Source organism: Cygnus olor, chromosome 2 (assembly GCF_009769625.2).
Source record: "Cygnus olor isolate bCygOlo1 chromosome 2, bCygOlo1.pri.v2, whole genome shotgun sequence".
Classification (NCBI taxonomy): domain Eukaryota; kingdom Metazoa; phylum Chordata; class Aves; order Anseriformes; family Anatidae; genus Cygnus; species Cygnus olor.
In genome coordinates this window covers 102,080,412-102,099,684 of record NC_049170.1, presented here as the reverse complement: position 1 = coordinate 102,099,684, position 19,273 = coordinate 102,080,412, and the positions used below count along the sequence as shown (strand labels likewise).

At 38.5% G+C, this 19,273-nt stretch overlaps 1 protein-coding gene across 1 annotated transcript; it reads right to left on the bottom strand.

Annotated features, from left to right (window-relative positions):
* Positions 1–861: 861 nt before the first annotated feature.
* LOC121065162 (protein-glutamine gamma-glutamyltransferase 5-like) lies at positions 862–14,159 on the bottom strand. The gene is made up of 13 exons (XM_040547767.1): positions 14,007–14,159; positions 11,329–11,553; positions 10,831–11,073; positions 9,784–9,902; positions 9,149–9,277; positions 8,736–8,913; positions 7,681–7,813; positions 6,525–6,628; positions 6,171–6,413; positions 5,061–5,387; positions 3,985–4,142; positions 3,539–3,672; positions 862–2,554 (listed from the first exon to the last, which is right to left on the bottom strand). The coding sequence occupies exons 1-13, from the start codon at positions 14,011–14,013 to the stop codon at positions 862–864; spliced, it is 3,693 nt and encodes a 1,230-aa protein (XP_040403701.1). The 5' UTR covers positions 14,014–14,159.
* Positions 14,160–19,273: the final 5,114 nt, after the last annotated feature.

Sequence of the window (19,273 nt, the reverse complement as noted above, 5' to 3'; positions counted from 1 at the left end):
AAATGCATATAATATATAAGAGGAAAACTTTGGGAAATGCTTTACAGAAAACCATTGGCTGTGAAAGCCGATGTTGTTTAATTGGCATTAAATCTTCATCGAGTTTTTCAGCCTTTCTACTCTGGCCTTTCTTCCTGATACCGGACTGGTAGTAAGTCCAGAGTAGTAATACCAAATTTACCATACTAACTTTTTTTTTTCCTTTTTTCCTTTTTTTTCCTTTTTTTTTTTTTTTTTTCTGAACACTTAAGTTCATTTGCAATGATTTAGTTACTTCATGACCACCACAGTTTTCATTACCTTATAACTAAGGAAATACAAGTGCATGCAGAACTGACCTTAGCCACAAAGAGATCAGAGCTCGAGGGCCACCGTGTGTTTGGGGAGATGTCATGAGGGTCCTTCTACCACCTCTGTGGTAGCAGAACACCAGTGAACAGCACATCTCACGTGGGGAGGGAGATGTGCAATGAGCCTTGTAGCCCAAGGGGGTTGTGAGAAACACACATTGCAAGAAATCAAGAGGAAAGAGAATGAAAGCAGATCATTTATAAAAGGGCTTGACTGAGCAATCTAGTCCGATTACTTGCACTGTGCAGCTGTTGTCACTACGGCTCCGGGAGGAGCACGTTCATTTGTCACTTCCACTGGACTGTATCTCAAGACACATGAATATTACATCAAATGCACTTCTCAGGGGTTGGCTAGCAGCCTGCTTTCCAACACATCTCAAATGCCTGGACAAATATTCAGAACTACGCAGGTTGCTCTCCATCACCCTATTTCTAACCTTTTTTCAAAGCATCTGTGTACAGACTTTAATTCACTCACTTTGGCTCTTCCCCAGTGGGTTGCTCTCAATTACAGGTATTTGCGTTTGAAGTAGGAGAGAGTACCCCTGCTGGGACTCCAGGGGGTGCGGGCCCCAGAGCGGGTCAGGGCGCTTCCAGTGGGGCGCGAGCCAGAGCGAGGCAGGGTAGCGTAAGCAGAGGGAGAGGTAGAGCGGGGCAGGGTGTTGTAGGCTGAGCGGGACAAAGTGTTGTAGGAGCGGGACAAGGAGCTATAGGGAGGGCCTGTGAGCGTGTTGTAGGAGGTGCGGGAGAAGGGGATGTAACCCGAGCGCCCTGTGAGGCTCCATGCTGAACGGGAGGTTGGAGTCCACGTGGAGTGGGAGCCTGAGCGGGAGGTGGTGGTGGTGGTAGTGCAGGAGGGCCCCCACTGAGGGCCACAGACGGAGCGAGACCCTGGGGTACAGACAGCCCGGGAGACCGAGCGAGAGGAAGGGTTGCAGAGGGAGCGGGCTGTGGCAGCTGCCAGAGGCCGGGGAGTTGGGGGGGATGCAAAGCAGGTGGTTGACGAATCCTCGGGACAAGGGGTGGGTGAGCTCGCAGAGCGGACCCCTGCAGCTCCCACCGAGATGGAGGCAGGGGAGAACAGTGAGTGCGCTGCTGGGGGTCCCACGGGGCGGGGGGCTGGGGAGCACAGCGAGTGAGCTGCTGGGGGTCCCACAGGGCGGGGGACTGGGGAGCCAGCAAGGTGCAGCCCTGCAGGGGTAGAGCTACGTGCAGAGCGGGGCACCGGAGAAGCTTCAGGGCAGGGAGCTGGGGAGCACACAGCATGGGCTACTGGGGCACTCAAGGGCTGGGTCGGAAGGGTGGCCATGGAGCCACAGGGAGGCTGGGCTGTGGGAGAGGGCACGGAGCCACAGACAACATGGGAGAGGGAGGCAGCTGGCACTGAAATGGCTGCAGGCGGTGGCATGGGACTGCCGACAGTGTTGGCAACTGAAGAGCACACAGGGTGGGTTGGCAGATGGGTGGGGACCGCCTGGGCTGCTGCAGTGGGACTGGGGCCAGCCATGAAATGGGTCAGCAGGGCACTCACCGCATTATTTGCTGGGACAGAGACAGAATAGGACATCGGCCCCCCTCCACCTCCAGGCTGGTGTGCAGGAGTGGGCCCTGTCTCGAACACCACGTGTGGCATAGGGGGGCCCACAGGGTTGGACGATGGGACCGGCATAGAGCCGTACATGGGCGGAGGCATTGGGGCACACGTAGCGGGAGGCATGGTCTCGCATATAACTCGGAAGCCAGGATCACACCCTGGGTCGAAACCAGGATTGATGTTTGGGTTGAAGCCTGGATTGCAGATGGTGTTGCATAAGGGATGGCCCGCAGGAAGGTACACGAAGTCATACACAGGCGGGCCCCCTGGGTTGCAGTTCGGGTTGCACACAGGGATGCATATGTATTCACACATGGAGTTGAACCCAGGGTCCCCTACAGGGACCGGCCCAGAGCTGTTCACGGGCAGGGACCCATTCTCACAAACCGGCAGCGACCCGTTCTGGCTCACGGGCAGGGAGCCATTCTGCCCCACGGGCAGGGAGCCGTTCTGCCCCACAGGATTACACACTTCAGCCTTGGCACATCCTTTGCAGTAGGCAAATTTGTGGCATCCGAAGTTGGCTAGGAGCCGGTGGCTGCCCAGTCTGTATGGTGTGAACTCCACAATAGTCCGTGCCTGCTGATTGGAAGCCAGTGTTCCCAAACTGCACCAAGAGGAGGGAGAGAATTAGGGCCTTAGGTAGCTCAAAGACCTGAAGCAGTAGAATATGACTTCACATTTTATGTTTTGATTGCTATGACACGTTTTCAGAGGCAGTCTGCTATTATCACTTTGTTACTTGCCCTGCCCCCCCCAAATCATCCTGTGTTGTGAATAGCGTGGTAACCATTTCACTCTGTCTCAAAAGATTTGTTACTTCTGCCCACGGAAAACTCACACTGTTAGTTCTGGAACTGGAACTGGAAACCCATTCATGATACTGTATGGGAGTAAGTAAGTTACTTAAATTCTTCAAAAACATAGTACCCTTCTGCCTCAAAGATATACATGATGCTTCCCATTTCCAGTCATCTAAGTTGGATCAAGGAGCTCTGTGATACCAAGTTCATTATCATCAGTGAGAACAATTCCTAATTGCTTCCCTTCAAAACTAGTCATACCTCTGTCAGTTGTCCTTGTCATGAAGAACAGCAATGCATATTAATGAAAAGCTCCTTTTCCTAGGATGTTATAGCATCATGGAAATTTCCAGTTTCCTGTGATTAACTTGTTGTGAGCTTAGAATGCACACTACTACTTCTGTCTTTTTCTAATTGTTTACATAAGTGATGCAAGTTCATGAATATTTAGAGGAAATCTTTATAAACACAATAGGATTATAAGGGCTGGGGGACACAGCTAAAATTTCTTGTGAAGAAAAGTGTACATTCTCTTTCAGATATAAATTTGTAACACACACAGATTAGACTTAAGAAAAATGAAGCAACAGCATATCTTGCCAACTCTGTGAGTTTCAAGAAGAATGAGTCTTGTAATGGAGTCTCAAAGTATTAAGGGGCATAAAATCGTGTTCAGATCCTAAATACCAGAAGTATCAGAACTATCATCTTCCTCAAAACCTGCTCTGACCTAGCAGACATTAGTCAACCCCCAATATTATCCCCATTTAAATAATTGATGATCTTACTCAATGGTCATTGGCTCTTTGAATAAACCGCAGCCTTCTAAAGTCATTATGCAGTTCTTCATATCTTCCTGGAGAGGATTGCAGAAGGAGATCTCTGCTGTACATGGTACTTTCAGCCTGGGTTGGCTCAATAGCTAGTAAAAAATAAACAAACGAACAAATAAATATTTAAAATATCAAACACTTTTTTTTTTTAACCTCACAAAATTAGCATTAAATTAAACAGAAGAAAACTATAATACTTATATACACGATTCTTTTTGTTTTACTTCTGTGATCTTTAGGCATCACTCTAAGTAATTTTTTATACACTTATAATCACACTGATCTTTCTAAAAAGCAAACAAAAATGAGTTCCACATTTTTCTGTATTATACATAGGAAGTGGACAATAAGAGTCCATAACTGTTTCTTAGAACACAAAGTGCACAGTTAAAGTTCTTTACCTTAACAATAACAGGTGGCCTGTTGATCACAATATCCCTGCTAACCATCAGAACTTCTCCACACTCTGGATCTGAGACAGCAACTACTTTCATAATGTTGTGATCACAGAGATAAGGTCCATATTGACTATATGATATACACAGTGGGATTTTTTTCACTGTAAAACAAATGTGTTTAAGTTTTTATTTATTCATTTAATTATTTTTGGCTAATATTCTACTTCCATTCCTCCTAAAGTTTAACTGGCAATTAAAATGGTTTAATTAAATATTAAGCTATCACAGCATCTCTGAAACCAGACATGAACTTTCCTGGCTTAGGATGACACATTGCTACCTTCAACATCCAGCTGCATACTTTCTAATTACTCTAACTATACTAGTGTGTTTACAGGGAAGTTTTAATTTATTTATTTACTTAAATTCTGAAATTTTAATTCCAATGTAATTCTTAAAGCAATAATTTGAATGTAGTCAAATTAAAGCTAGGTAAAACAGAATGTAAATATCAGGAACTAATTTTCTTCTTATAGATATGACTTAAGTAAAGTGATCTTTTTCTTTCATGAAAAGAGATAACTATTAAAACAAGTGCTTATGCTGTGACACACCTTTGCACTTCCCGGCATATTGTGCTGTATCTGGAAATAATCACTTCAGTGCTTAAAATGGATATTTTATACTAATATCTTCTGGCTAAAGGAAATGAATTGTTTTTATGATAAGCATCTGCAATTTTATTTTTGTATTGAATATAGAATCCAGACTTGAACTTTTAACAGAAAGAAGTTTTAAATGATCATCAAAATCTCTAAACCTTGAGAAATTAAGCAAAGACTACAGTTAACCTGTTACTATACATGTAATTGATTACACATAGAGTATATATTGTGTTGATTTTTGAGGGATCGCCTTGAAGGCAATTCAGCTATCAATATTTAACATTTTATTAATTTCACTTCCCACGAGTATTAAGTCTCCACTAATCCTATAGAAGATTGTCAGTCTCCTGTCTCCTATCTGTCTCCTGAAAAGAACTGTGGTCAGAAGGGCATTAGACAAATCCACCTTCTTACCTTCTCTCGGACCCAATGTAACAGACACACTGTCTTTCCAAAATTGATCCATTGGGCAACCATTGTATGTTATTATTTGTGCACACAAATTAAACTTCAGGGTTTTGGGTTCACTACGCAAATTTTCAAGCAGCCAGTGCAGTTGGACATCTTCACCATACATTGGACAGTTAGTCATCTTTAGCCTCATGTTAATACCGCTGTCACTCAAAAATGGGTTTTTCAGAGATGATAACTCCCTATCTATATGACAGTTGGAAGCATTGCAGTACCCTGGGTGAATTCTTCTGTAAGCCCGGTAATAGGCTTCTTTGCTTTTCACAGAACCTGTGAAAAGGAGATACATGATAATGAGTCTTCTGGAAATCTGGAATATCTACCTAAATAATAAAGATAATTAAATTTCCTCCTACTCCTTCCTGAAACATAATGTGGTAGCTTTGTGTTAAACAAATCCAACAGAATATGAAGCCACAAGAGGTTTCATTTTTTTTTTCTCACAAAAGGTGAGATAAAACATTCAAATGAAGGTTTTTTTGTTCCTTTTCAGGAAACAAAATTTGCACTTTTACAATCAGCTCTAATCTACTCTACATTCTTTTAGGCAATTCTGCTGATTGAACTCTTCCCTACATCCCTGGAAAATGAAAATCAGTAAACCAAAAGTGATAACAACAGGAAGTCCTAATAATACATGAAATTAGTACATGAGCATATTTCCTGATAGAGCTAGTGCAAGAGTCAATAAGGAAGAATTTAATCCTGGGTTTAAAAGAATTTATTTTGTTAGATTATCCAAAGTCTGCTAATATTTGAAACTAGTATATAGGTGAGACCAAATCATGTACATAAAAACAGTGGTATTAAATAAAAGCAGTTGCTATTGTTTTCTTTGATTCATCTAAATACGCTTAGATCTTATTTCAACAGAAAGGCATCTTCCCTTCTTTCTCAGGAAGAAAGGAAGGAAGGAAGGAAGGAAGGCAGGCAGGCAGGCAGGCAACCTTTAAATAGTTCTACTCATTTTAACACAGGACAAATTACTTTGAAAATTTTGTACAATTAACATTTTAAATTGCCTCTAACCCAGTTAATGACTTTTCATCATACCTAGCTCATATTTGTAACTCCCAGTGATATCTTCCAGTTGCTCGCTGCCAACACTCTTAGTGCTTAGATGTTGTCCACATGGCCAAGTGTCACAGAAAACTTTTGTTTTTTTGGCATTGTTTTGGGAAAGCCAGCCAACATAGTTCGAATTTAGCCGAGAAAACATATGATGACCATCATAGTCCAAGTCCAGTTCCCCTTCTCTGATGCTTCGAACCCATGTAGGACCACTGCAAGATGAACCTAAGCCAGGTGAAAACCAAAATGTTATAACAGGATGTAACCTGAGTAGTATAGAAACAAAAACATAAGCTGATGCAAACGATGACAATCATAGGAAACATTTTTAGTTACCTCTGCCAGTTTCCAAAGGTGTTGGATCCAGGCACTGCCAATCACCACAGCATTGATTTAGATCTCTGCGAGCCATCCAAGATTCATTCCAGCAGTGGTACCGCCTGTAGGTGGAGGAATACAGGATTAAAAACATCACTTGGGTCAATAAGTTCAATGCCTTTCTATGGAGGAAAAGAATATCATAGAGAACCTTTATGCAACTGAATAGTTCTGTCTTAGCACTGTTAATGATGTTTCAAGACAGGAGTTGTTTGCTTTGCTTTGTATCCCTAAGACTGAAAATCTGTTCCTGAATCCTGCAAATCTGCTTGCAAAATGTTCTTTTTATAACCCATTATCTTTTTGCTTATTTGTTGTTGTTGCTTCAGTTGATAATATGCCAGCACAGTTCTTTTGTTTAAATAGTCATTTTTTCCTATCATTTTCTGCCCAGTTCTTTAGAGAAAACAAACAAACAAACAAACAAACAAAATACTGTCCTAGTCTTTTTAACAGACTAACAAAGAAGAAACCCTTAAGACTTAAATGCCAAAATAGGATCTTCTTTCCCTTAGCATTTCAGTTTGATCTTATATTTTTCACATGGGAAAGATCAAAAAATTATTTGAAAGCTCTCACAGATTAGGCTTGGATACAAGCAAATTCTGGTGCAGTTAAACTATGAACATATAGGCCAAGAGTAAAAACAACAAATTGTACTTTGATAAGCTATAATGTCATAGTTATATGAACGTGAGTTGAAAGGTTGACAAGAATGAAGCGATTCATGGTAAGAAACCCCAGGAAGACAACATAATTATCAACCAAGTGATTATGACTAAGGATAATAATTTTAATCTATCATAAATTTTTCTTTGAATTTTGTGTTCACTTAATATTTTTGCATCTACTGAGATGGATGGCCTATTGCTTCAACTGAGAAGGATAAGCAGATAGTATCAATTCTCAAAAGTGTGCTTTTTCTTCTTGTTATTGTTTTTAAGGGTAGATTGAACAGACTGCCTCCTCAATGACTGTATACTTTTGAAATGCATTAATAGGAAAATGAACAGCTATGTAATACCAAAGTACTGACTTGCTAGATTTACACTAGTCTTCCTATCATCTAGCTTTTCACAAAACCAAAATATATTATTGCTTTTTTCTTATTTACCATAGCTTGTCTTTACCACAGAGGTTTTTTCCAGTACAGTCAAAAATCTCATTGATACCAAGGGGATTCTCATTTGAGCATGGAAAACAGAAGTTTGTGACAACACGACTTGGAATTCCCAAACACCTCATCACTGTAAGGGAAAAAAGAAAATCAGGAGTCATTATAAACAGTAATTAATCAAACAAGCCTTTTACTTATTCTGTAAATAATTCTCCTGCATTCTACTTCGCCATCATATAAACAAAATGCATAGGAGATAACATTTGGGATGTCGTAATTCTGTCTTCAGAATTTCTTTTTTCTGAAAAGTAACTTGAAAAGAGCCTAACAGAAAGAAATGACTCGATATTATTCCAGCATAAAAATAAACAAACGAACAAACAAACAAACAATACATACACCTGTTGTAAATACAGAAATAATGTTCCAGACCCTGCATTAATAAAACACTAGTCAGAAATTTCCATACTTTTTATAAGTATAGTGTAGTGTTTATGGATTCGTCTGTATAGTATCAACCTAATTTTCTTCAATGCAGAATCAGCTTCAGGAAGTAAATGGTGTAACATTGTAACTCTTCCCCCCTCCTCCATATCATTTAGTTCACTATTATCTCCTCCTTTGTAGCAAAAGCTTGCTGCTTTTGTGTTTTGGAGGAGACGGTGGTAGAAGTCTTATTCCTCTTCATAAGTTGGTGTTTTTACTCATCCTTCAAGCCTCACCCAAAGGATAAATTTTTACTTCTGTGAGGTTGTGTTTGCTCCGTATTTTAATAAAAACTGCAATACTGAGAGCTACATTGCATAAGGGTCAAGAAAGACAGTATCACTTTTCTTCTTGTTCATCACAGTTTATAGAAAAGCAACAGGTTGATAATAAACACTGTGTAGGCAGCCGTGCTATATCAAAACAAGATAAAATACTCCATTTCTTTTCTAGTAAAATACTTGTGAGGAATATGCTTGCAGTAGTATTTAGGGTCAGAGTTTTCTAATCCTGGTTTTCTGTCTTTCATTTGGATAGCTAGGTAAGGAAAGACTGAGATATCATACCTGTGCACATTACTGAAGCAAGAGACCCACAGTACCCGTATCTGACTGGTCTGCATCTGCCATTATACCACTGCTGAAGAATAGGGACACTTCCATTCCAGGAAAATGGTTTTGTTCCTTTCAGGTAATCATTGTTTTCTGGAATCTTCATGATGCTGTTAGTGGTATGGCTGCTTATCTAGTGAGAGAAAAGAAAAACAACTTTTCCAAATACCTGACCATGTCTTCACATCCTAAGCATCTCACAAAATTATCAAAGATCAATGCTACAAGTTACTTTTTCCTGTGAATCTGAGCACAAAAAGGATTTTCCCTACTACTCGTACTGTTTCATTACAGTGTAATTTATCCTTCTGTAAAAAACACAAAGTGTGACCCGATCTATTCAAAGGTCATGCACCATTAGTTCTTACCATGTGGTTTACCACCATGCTGACATGCACAGGATCATTGCGCCAACAATGGTCTCGATCAGAGCCATGATGGTAACTTGCACCCATGTCTAGAATCTTCAAGCAGATATCCAGAATTCCATCTTCAAACTGATCAAAGAGAAGTTAACACAGACATCATGGTATTCTAACATTGAAAAAGCACTTTTCTTGTCAATACTGCAGTCTTTCTCATGTATATGAGCTTCCCTCTCTCTTCCCCTACCATTTCTTTAAAATCAAGTCTAGCTTCTAGTAGTCTGCATGATGTTGTCTGTCTGATTGAAGGAAGATCAAAGATAGATAGTCTCTTTTAAAAACCATGTTATTCTTGCTTATGTCTAACTAATTGAATCATTTTAACTTCAGAAGCACAATTTTCTTTTTCCAAGAACATTCTGATGTTTCCATAATTCTATACTACAGAAAACTTCCTTGCAGTTGTTTGAGCTACAGAGACGTTCTTAAACATTTCTTTCATTGCATGCATGTTCTGGACTAGACCTAAAAACCTTTTGTACTCCGTAACATAGGATGCATTTCTGCAAAATATGGATAACACTTCCTTAGTACTTATATGGATGACAACTACTTCTGAACAAATCTTCAAAATATACCTGTCCAAAGTGCCAAGGTCTAGAGGTAATATGTTTGTGAACTCCTTCATACAGTATGCCATGTTCATTCAGAACATACTCTTCTCTTTGAGCCTGATTGTCCATATATACAGGGTCATCTGGAAAAGATGCAAGAGCTATCAGACAAGATGTTCATTTCTAGCGCTTACATATCTTTTATCTATTTCACTGGATCCCTCTTTCTTTTCCTATCTATTTTAAACATATGCTTTTAAGCAGATTTAATTCATTTCTGGTTACTTCTTGGTTTTGCCTTTATTAAGCCTCACTCTGCTGTGATACACCTGAATTACAGAGCTTGCAATTTGTCTTCACCCTAAGCAATCCTAGGAGTCAAACACTACATTTAGAGTTTGGTATTTAATTCTGATCAAATCAATGGACAGTGTAAATATTTTCCATCTAATGATTTTGTCAAAGTCTTAAAAACTTCACAATTGGCTGCCTCTCAAATCAGATTTACTGAACTTCATTCATATTTGTGCTGTCATGGTGATATCACAGAATCACAGAATGCATGGTGTTGGAAGAGACCTCTGGAGGTCATCTGGTCCAACTCCCCTGTTTAAGCAGGGTCACATAGAGCTGGTTGCCCTGGACCATGTCTAGATGGCTTTTGAATATACACAAGGAGGGAAACTCCATAACCTCTATGAGTAACCTGTGCCAATACTTCATTCACCTGTATAGTAACAAAAGTTTTTCCTGATGTTCAGACAGAATCTCCTTTGTTTCAGTTTGTGCACATAGCCTCTTTTCCTGGCAAGCTATTTTAAAAGTGGAGAAAAGAAAGTTATATCACATCAGTACTACCACTAAGAAACTAAATCAAAACACCGGATTGAGACAGCCTTGAATATACAGGAAAAAGAAACAAAAAAATCCTTCTCTATTTCCTGTGATTTCTGTGACTTCATCCCTTACTTACCAGCTAAGTAATTAATAATTTCAACCTTAAAAAAAATTAATAAAAATTAATCATTAGCATTTTTCTTAAAACTATCTCAATATCACTGGAGTTCTCACCTGCACACCATGGGTTAAAAAGGACATAAAAATCTCCAAGACATCGCTGGTATGTGTGACCACAAGATGTGATTTGCATATTGAGAATATAACGGCCAATGCAGGCATTGGAGGGAGGAAACACACTAATACTGATGCATTTTGGTTGATGAATTTTGTAGGAAGCACTCCAGCAGGTTTGATCTAGACATCTGCCCATTGGGAATGTACATTTCGTCTCATTTGACTCGCAGGGTCTGAGGCCTTTTCAGGAAAATAAATACAATTTCAATCAGGGTAAACAAAGCACATGTAAAAAACAAGTAATTTGTTTAGCAATCATTTGCAATTTAAAGCTCCAAAGGGTGGATTTGTTTTTCACTTGTAATTTTCATAGCAGAGTGAGAAAACTTTACATGGTAGAAGCACTGCCTTAGCTACGGGAAGGTAGTCTGTTCACTCAGAAAATGGATGTGTAGATAGTATTTATCACTGAAGACTATGGGAAATATTACTTACCAGAAATGGACTGAGAAAGACTACACATATTTTGGGTGTGACTACCTGTCTCCACGGTGAAAATGGCCTGATCCATGGAGTCATCCCATTCCCGATTATGGAAGCGAGCATAAAAGTTGAAGGCTTGCCCTCTCCTTATTATCTGTCTGTCAGTTCCGAAGAAATGGGTGTTATGAATTTGGCAGTTGGAAGGACAGTTCAGGTCAACATCTCCAAGCTCAATGACTGCAGGATGGAGAAAGAAATACAGAAGGAAAACCAAATAATTGAGGCCACATCACTTCATGAGGTCAAGATTACATGAAACAGGAGATAGATGAAACAGATAACTGTTTTGAAAATAAAAACAAAACAAAACAAAATAACAACAACAACAACAAAAAACAGTCAAGGGTTTGTTCAAATTTCAGCAACACTGAGAAACTATATGGAGACATAGTTCCATAAAAGTATCCTTAGAAGTTCACCACTTCCTTAGCTTGCAGGTAGAAACTTGTATAATGCTTTATAAATCAAAGCTGTGCTACAAGTTTCACTTCTCTTATATAGCACCTTTGTGCTTTATAAATAACTGATGTCAAAGGACACTTATTAGTATCTCTACCTGAAAGATTGGTTCTGTATTGTAGTAGTCTCACCAAAAGACAACATCCTGGCTTTTGACATAGTTACTTTTCAACCACATCTAAACAGCAAACGTTTTTCACATGCTATCAGTTGAGAGTTGGAATAAAATAATAAAGCAAACTGAATAAATAAAATATTTGATAACAAATGCATGTGTTTTAAGGCTTAAATGGCACTCCAAATAAGTTATGAAAAAAGTGTGAATAAATAACACCCCCAAATCGCAAATAATGTTGAATATGCATGCATACGTAGTTGTTTCTATCTACATTTCCCAAAATTATAAAAGGCTTGGAGACACCCATTTTATTACACAAATTGAGACATCTTTGAGGAACTTGATGGAAAAGGAGATATTCATAAATTATGATTTAAAAAAAATGCTGACAGTCTATCCCAAATGCTGTGATTAGCTTGACTAAAATCTTGGATGATCCGCCCCCACCACACCCCCGGCACCCTGCCTGGATATCAGCCATTTCCCAGGGCTAATTATGATCCTGGTGCCAGAAGGATGGGTGGCAACATTCATTTTTACTTATTTGCATACAACATGTTATTTTCAAAAGTGCTTCACTCTAATTGAAGGCGATGGGAGCCACGAATTCTCAGCAGTTTTGGAAACTGGGCTCACAGAACTACAAAGACTTGGATATTATTTTAATTCTGAAAGATTAAGTTTGGTCCTGCTAAACTTGCGGTACAACCAAACAATGCAATTTCTCTAGCTAAATTGGTGCTAAATTGAATAGACAGTTGGTATGTAGGGGAAACTAGTTTTTTCCCACCAGAACCAGGGGTGTATTCACTTAAAAGAAGACTTATAGCTAAGCCCATGGGACATGGACACTTCTAACACAAGTCAATTGAGTTTCCCAGGATCGCATTCTTAAGTAAACCATAAATGAAATGAACTGGGGAGGGAAGGTCTGGGAAAGGGGAAAAAAAAAATTTCCTTGAAACAAAATAATTTCATATTTCATCCACCCATTGAAATTTGGTAAAGAATTGGTCATTCAGCTCTTCAGCAAGGATCAGTAAAGAAATACAGACCTAGGCATTACCCATCCTAAAAACATGCACACTATCAAAAATAATAATAAAAAATATAAAAATAAAAATAAAACAGAGCAATGCATTGCATCATTATTGCTCATGCGTGCATCATACCTGCTGAATAAGAAAGATTAACAGAATCACAGAAAATCTTGTATCTTAATGAGGTTGTCAACCACAATGCAAAGTGTTCTGGTTGAACAGAAGGATTAGAGGTGCTTACAGCACACATGACAAATTCCTGTGGTCACTGACTGAAAGAACCTGATAGATCCTCACCCATCCTCTGGAGGAGCTTATAAACCAGGACAACTACATTTCATTGACTCATGAATCCAGCTAAACTGGAACATCAGGTAGTTGAGATATTACATGTTTCCCAGGGAAGTTGTCTAAAGTCAGCCCACAGTTTGCTTATCAGAGTTAACTATCATGGCTGGATCACAAAGGAGCTAACAATTGCCTTCTTAAGCAAAGGCAGCTCAGAGAAAATACTAAAGGCTAATCAATTTCACATCTCTTATGGGTTCTCTTTCTCTGATAGAAACCCTACCTCTAATACCAGTCGACGGGTTTTCTTTAGCAATTCACATTTTGCCTTCATTCCAGAGAGAATACTTCAGGTAACTACTGTGAAATAATTGATTCTAACATAAGAATACTGAAAACTATTACTGCTTATTTTATGCTGGAAATAAAATACATTCTTTTCCATGCTCTTTCTTATTCTCAGAAATGGCTGTTGTTCCACCGCTTCTTCTCCATAACTCTCTTTTTCCCTTTTTTCCTTTGTTTTGTTTTTTTTTTTTTTTTTTTCCAAAAATGTCTCTTTTCTTTCTAAATCCACATATAATAAAATCTAAACCTTAGAGGTAATCCCTTGTCTTGATTCCACACAGCAATATTTACACTTTCTTATGTATTTACACCTGACTGTTTAATTATTTCCGTTCTCAGTCCTGTGTCTAGTGATAGTAAAGTTTCAAAGCACTCACCTTCCATTTTCCTTCTGCATGTACTAGTATCTGAAGCACAGTGCTGGTTGGCGGTACCTGCTCCTCAGCAAGATGCACTGCAAGGTCTGGCTGATCTCTGCGAACCAACCTAATTTCCTCTCAGTAACATTTATATTCAGAACTAAAAGGCTGTCACACATATTGCATCAACAAAAGACCAGTTTACAAAGAGGCCCCACCCATGTGTCTACTGATGCTCATAAATGATTCATTTTCACTTCCAGCATTATTAGGGAGAGTCCTGTGGTTGAAGGGAAGGAGAAATCTTGGTACCTCACCTATAGCGTGGTACACTCAACATACCACAACTCGGCATGTCTCAAAAATATTTTAAGACCAGGATGAATCTGAACATATTTCAGCATAAGCCATGATTTTTAGCCACTTAAAGTTCCCACAAGTCTCAGCACCTAGTGGCTAGACACCTTCAGTCACCTGCAAGAAAACAAGAAGGAATGCTAGACTTAAGCTAAATTTAAATTATTTTCATTCAACCAATAGTGGACATTTTTATTATAAGCAGAAATCCCAGTTTTCAGGAAGTGCATAGCACTACCTCCAAGTGGAGATCAGAGTATAACAAACAGTTGCAAATTTTCCCAGCTAAACTGTAAAATAAACAGGAGCCGCATTAAATGTTTTTGAAATGGACATTAAAGCTTAATCTAAAAGTTAGAGAATTTATTTATACCTTGTGCATATTTATATGAGAGCACACAACCAATATCTCAGCTTGTTTGCTTCCTTCTCCAAAAATTCTGAAAAGCATTTGAGGTTTTTCCAATAATTTCTGTGACCAGAAAACATTTAAATATTTTGATACAAGATGTGTTGTTATATTTAGATCCCAGGCATATTTAATAAAATAATACCCAAAAAGTACATCAGTGTTCTCTCTGCTCACTCATGGATGAGGACATCAGCTTGCAATTAGGAAAGATGGATTCAAATTTCCTCCCAGAACAAGGATGAACATTTTTAACAGTTGTCAACTATCTTTCTTATGTCTCTTGCCCTGAATATTCAATCCACAAAATATCACTTGCAATCCCTCCAATTAATTTGGATTAAATAAAAATAAAAATAAAAATAAAAATAAAAATAAAAATAAAAATAAAAATAAAAATAAAAATAAATAAAATCATTGATACACAAAGAACGCAATGACTGAAGTTTAATGATTTGGATAACTGTGGATTCTAGTCAGTTCTTTAAGAAATCATAAAATGAAACAGCTTAACTAAAACTGAAATGATTTAGTAAGCTTAACTTAAGTGCATGTGTGGCAAAATAACTTCACAGAAGCTATAGCAAATAGAACAAATCAGTGCACCAGCGGTGGTTTTGGAACAGTAACTGAAATAGTTGTACGACTGATTCATTAGAAAGCGAACATAAATTTAATGTGTTCATATTCAAAACTTGCAAATATTTGGCTAATCAATTGGAAGCTATGAAAATATTTGCAAATGGTAAGTATTTCATTCATTTCGCATGAAATAGTATATATCTGAAAACTGGTACAGATACCAAATTTCATTTTCTTAATGTTTTTCATTTGAATATTCAAAACTTCAATTTAATGGAAATTAAATATATATATATATACACTATTGCATAAGAAATCATTTAGTTAAAACAGAAAATAATACAGGTGTAAACACATAATCAATTTAAAATCAACCTGTAAAATAGGAATGGAAGTGGTCTAGCCATCCATCAGAGACCTACTTACAAATGTACGCTCATACTAAAGTCCAGAGAGAAAAACTGATCTTGATGGAGCTTTTTAGGTGACAAAATGATAGTCCCAGACCTATAAACAGAAAATGACCAAAGCTGGTCAGAGTTTCTAAAAATACATTTAAATCCCCTTGAATATCTCTAGTTCAACCACCAGCCTAAAATATTTTGGTAAATGAAATCCTGTGACAAATAAAAGAAAACAAATATGCATCAGTAAGTTGCTGCACCTGTGGGTTCAAAGTGACTTAATTAAGAGTTTAAAATAATAAAGGACTGAATCAGAAGCTGAACACTTTCTGTATGGACATGAGTCACTGACTTTAGTAAGTATGCTTGCTTAGATCCTTGAAGCTGCTTTGGTGCCTATCTGTCTCTGCAGGATCACTTTACAGATACCCAGCCCCAAAGCAAAATCTCTAAGATGGCCAGGCTCCTGCCTATCAGTACGTGCAAAGCCATCCAATTGCTACTGCCAGCTCACAGCTATCAGACTGGTTGGTCCTCTCATTCAAACCCGAGTCCCAAGTGCCTAGAGTAAGAAGAATTTTTAACAAGGGAGAAAATCATAGCATACTAGCCTTCTATCTGCTCTCAGTCTATTCTTACCCCTCTTGCCTTCCAAGCCCTCGCCAACATCAAACAAGTTGGTCCCAGATCGTTCAGGCAACAGGGCCACTGCCCTAAAGAAAAACCCAGGGCTGTGGGAGACTGAGCACAAACAGGAAACAGTGATATGAGTTACGGAAAGGATTTGCCACTCAGCTCACGACCTGTCTAAACAGCTGATGTGTCCTGACTGCTGACCTCCAAGGGAGCTGAATCTCCTTCTGGACAGAAATGTCTCTACCTGCCTAACAGTGAGGAGCACCAAACAAACATCGATAGTCCCTCAGTCCCAGCGGGGGACACTTTTCCCCTTTGCATCCATCTCTTTCCCTAATATTTCACTCATCGTTCGTGCAAGATGTCCTCTTCACATCACTAGTGTCTTACTTATATATCCAGCAGTCCCCTGAAATGTACAAAGATGATATGCCTGAAGCAGGTCTGAAATTTCTGCAAAATGACACATTTATGAGGAATTTAAGCTATTTAGACTATTAAATTTATTTAATATTTTGACTCTGGACATTACTGTACAATCATCTATGCAGTAAGAGTTTTGAGATGATTTTTTTAATTTATGGAGTAATTGTTATTAAAATAGTATGGATTACATTTGTCTTTTATTGTACTTTGAAAATTATATATTACTTGCACTACTGTAGAGTGACATATGCTGAGCACTGACAAAGTCAAGTGGAGTGCCTGCTAAGTATCAGAAATCTTCTCAGCTTTCAATTGCCCATTATGCCACTAGGAAAGGGCAAGAATTGAAGATGAGGGCATAGCAATCACAGAAAGAACACCTATGAACTTCACTGATGCAGCTCCACAGAGTCACTAACATATTCGGGAACAATAGTAAAGTCAGAGTAATCAAGCATCCAAGGAATCCTTTCAAGAAAGGGAACACAAAATGACAGCTGAACAGGGGACTAAGAGAAGAATCAGCATATATGTGAATTGTGATTAACGTGTTTTGGTGAAAGTGTCATCTAGTGGGATGCTGGGGCAACTACAGTGGTTACAAAACATTTTAGCTACTCAGCTTAGGCACATGTCAGTAGGCAGCCCTAATGTTCACTCTTCGCACTTGGTCTTATAATTGTATTCCTTTGATCATTGGACCTAGAGTTCATCTTATTAATAAACTTACAATTTTGCAGAAATAACAGTAAGTGATGGAATAAAAATTTACCTGACAAGTATGGATATTTGAGGAAGCCATTAACTGGCATCACTACCTGCTCCCAAGATTTCAGGAACATTCATGCTTAACGAGAAATGTGGATAGAGAAGGGAAAAAAAAAAAAATGTTAGGAATCTGCATAAAGTACATATGACCTTTAAAAACTTTCATATTACAAGGGCAATAGGCTGTCAAAGTAACATGAACTTTGTTACAGCACACACCCAGAAGTTTCTTAAAATTCATATATCAATTTGCAGTGAGGGTGCTTTTCATTAAAGAACCTGAAAGCACTGGCAACTACTCTGTTGAGTGTGAGCAAATATTACAACACCCTATTTACAGATGAATTACAGCGAAGAAATGCTTCAAATGAAGCCTTAGACAAGAAGGCAGTGTGTTTCAAGGTGTATAGGGCAACTTTGTCTTTCTAGAACCTGGAGGAAATTAGTAGCATTAAATAATTATAGGTGGTTTCTGAAACAACAAAACCACCAGTCTTCATACAGAGAAACTACTTCAAGGCAGCTCCCAGCTCCAAGTTGGTTCATAGGACTTACCTTGCATTCTGCTGGAGCTGCTTGGTCTATTGTATTTTAGACTTATCCTGGGCTTACAATGACTGTGTAAGCCCCTGTTTTCGCTCCATTTGGTAGGATATTTTTTCCCACTGTCCACAGTGCCAACGTGAAAGACACACACCTAGAATGTTGCAGCATATGCAGAACACTTAAAGGTCAAACAACTATGTGTACCTCATAAAAGGAAGAAACATCATTTGTGCTTAAGGCATCATGTCATCGCATTTAGAACAGAGCCAAAGTAAAATAATAGCCTGAGTCATACTGCAGGCCTTACTTCTGCACTTCATCTTCACTCTATAGTACTTCCATAGTAAATTTTTATTTGGTTCTTTTTTTTCATGTACTTTATTAACAGTAGCAACTGTAACTAGGATAACTTCATAGGAAAATATATATATATAAATTGCAAAAATTGCAATGAATAAGTTTCAACAGGAAGAAAAAAAAATGGTTTGTCTATAAAAAGTTCATAAATAAGCCAGAATTTACAGTTTAGTAATTTGCTAGGTTAAATACTTTGAGAAATGTAGGTTCACTTTCAAAGGAGCTTGTTCACAACCGTATTAAAAACGGAACTAGAATAAGCTAGTAGTACTGTAAATTCAAACCTCAGGTCACTGAACAGTAACTTTCCCACACAGAGAAACCTATAAATCACCAGGCCTGTGATTACAACCCACTGGTCTAACTTCCCAAGCAATGAAGTAGATATGGATCTCTTACCCAGACAGGCAATGCTAATTTGAAATAGATTCAGTTTGAGCAGTGTGAGTTCAAAGAATAAAACAGAGAAGGACATTTATTAGGTTGGATCACAGGAGTTTTTTTGCTATCTTGAAGAATTCAAGTTGGCTCCTATTCCACACCTTAATTTAAAGCTTCAACTTTGAATGAAGTCTACTTCTTGTTTAAAAACATATTTTCTCCTCTTGTGATTTTTCCTAGATTTGCCTTTAAAATTTCTTTATGTAAGACTAGAACTCAGAATCCCAAGGAACAGGTCTAGAGTGTAATCTCCATCACAGCAAGCAAATGAACAAACAGAAGTATTAGACTCAAGTACTGATACTTTCAATAAACAGAGCTCTTGTTTTCACCTGAGAACTCTCTAATGTTAAAAACAG